General features: G+C 31.6%; 1 protein-coding gene across 1 annotated transcript in view; it reads left to right on the forward strand.

Moving 5' to 3' along the window:
• Window positions 1–124, forward strand: part of LOC110022136 (CBS domain-containing protein CBSX5-like) — a 2,669-nt gene extending 2,545 nt beyond the window's left edge. The window contains exon 3 of the mRNA XM_020720942.1: window positions 104–124. Within this exon, the coding sequence (XP_020576601.1) occupies window positions 104–124 (21 nt within the window). The remainder of the gene's footprint in view (window positions 1–103) is intronic.
• Window positions 125–1,599: the final 1,475 nt, after the last annotated feature.

Here is a 1,599-nt window from a genome sequence, read left to right on the forward strand (position 1 = left end):
CAGTCTTGTCGGCATTGTTGTGGATCGCGATATTCTCAAGGTTTTGCTATAACATTTAGATCAATCCAATTTGTAATTATAATTTGTGTTATTTCCTTTGTAGATTTCTGAGGAAGACTGCTGACTTCCATTGAATTTGTGTATTATTTGGCATTGACTTATCTCTGGGTGCGGTTAAAATGGTAGGAATATCACGTAGACAACAAACAAAAAAATAAATAATAAAAATAAAAAAAATATATATTAAAAATACATTGACTTTATACTAAAAGAAGGGCAACCCAAATTTAATTTATTTTATTATTATTGAACTCATCTAAAAATAAATTTAATAATTTCAGGCCTATTTTGAGGAATTTGATGAGAATATTTATTTCTTAAGATTTAATGAAATATTCATAGTTTCAAATTACTTGATAAGTAATAATTCAGCACTCAAAATTGAAGAGCAAAGGTTAGTGAATATCTCCAACATTTTTTTTACGTTATTATTATTAGTATTGTTTGAACTTTTAAATAAGTAGAACAAAAACAAAATCAAACGGTTTTGAACTGTTGAGAGATTAGTTAAGTGTAGATGGGCACATAGATTTACTTGTATTCTTGAAGTATGTTAGAATGCACACAAACTTATCTCAAGTGTTTATTTCTTTCAAGTAAGATTGCAAATGGACGTAAGAAATATAATTATAATTGCATCTTCATGGCAGTAATGGTTTGAAACATGATGAATCTGCTGTTTAATCTATTCATGTTAAAAGACTTGACTGGAAGTTGATTATTCCATCTTGGAAGACATTTTACTTCTCCAAACTCATATTATATAACATTTATGATGAACTTTAAATTCAAGATCATTTGATGAATTGATTTAAGCGCCAAACCATGACTTAGGGACTGTTGTCAGGATTACCGAGGGTGAGTGTAGAAAAGAATGCTAAAAAAAAGTATTGTAGTGTGCGCCTAATTTTGGTTCATGAGCTTTTGACCGCTTGAAATTGGAACATTTGTGCTTCAGTAATTATGGGATTACAGTAGATGGGAATGGATTATGATACAAATGAATGCTATGTGTTGGATCCTAAGTTGTCTTTGAGACACGGCCCGAGAGTTAGAGCTTATAAAGAATTCCGAGTTTAGTTGGGATGCTTAGGCAACTCTTGGGAAAGCTCATCCTCAACTTTAAAAGAATATTTTGGCCGAAAATTGAGAGAGTCTAGAGGCCTTGGAGGTTAGAGAGGTTCCATTAGTGTATAAAATTTTCAATAGAGTGTAACAATTGTGAGGAATTCTTCGAGAGATTGTAAGAGGGAGGGAAAGTGAGAGATTTCTTCCTCCTTGCTACTTCGAAGAGGAATTCTATGTGTTGTAAAGAAAGAAAGAGATTCAGAGGAACGCCGAGGAGTGTTCTTGGGGAGATTTTAGATATAAGTAATTTACTTATTGTAGTTTGTATGACTTTGATTTTATATATGAATTCCGAGTTTAGTTGTTTTTTTTCCATGAGATTTGAGTAGTTTTCTCTGTCTTTCTCCTTGTCTCAAGATTTGTGAAATGGTGATTTGAATTGGTGAAGCCATGAAAATGTTTAAGAAATTG

This window comes from Phalaenopsis equestris, unplaced genomic scaffold (genome assembly GCF_001263595.1).
Source record: "Phalaenopsis equestris unplaced genomic scaffold, ASM126359v1 Scaffold000171, whole genome shotgun sequence".
In the NCBI taxonomy this organism is placed as follows: domain Eukaryota; kingdom Viridiplantae; phylum Streptophyta; class Magnoliopsida; order Asparagales; family Orchidaceae; genus Phalaenopsis; species Phalaenopsis equestris.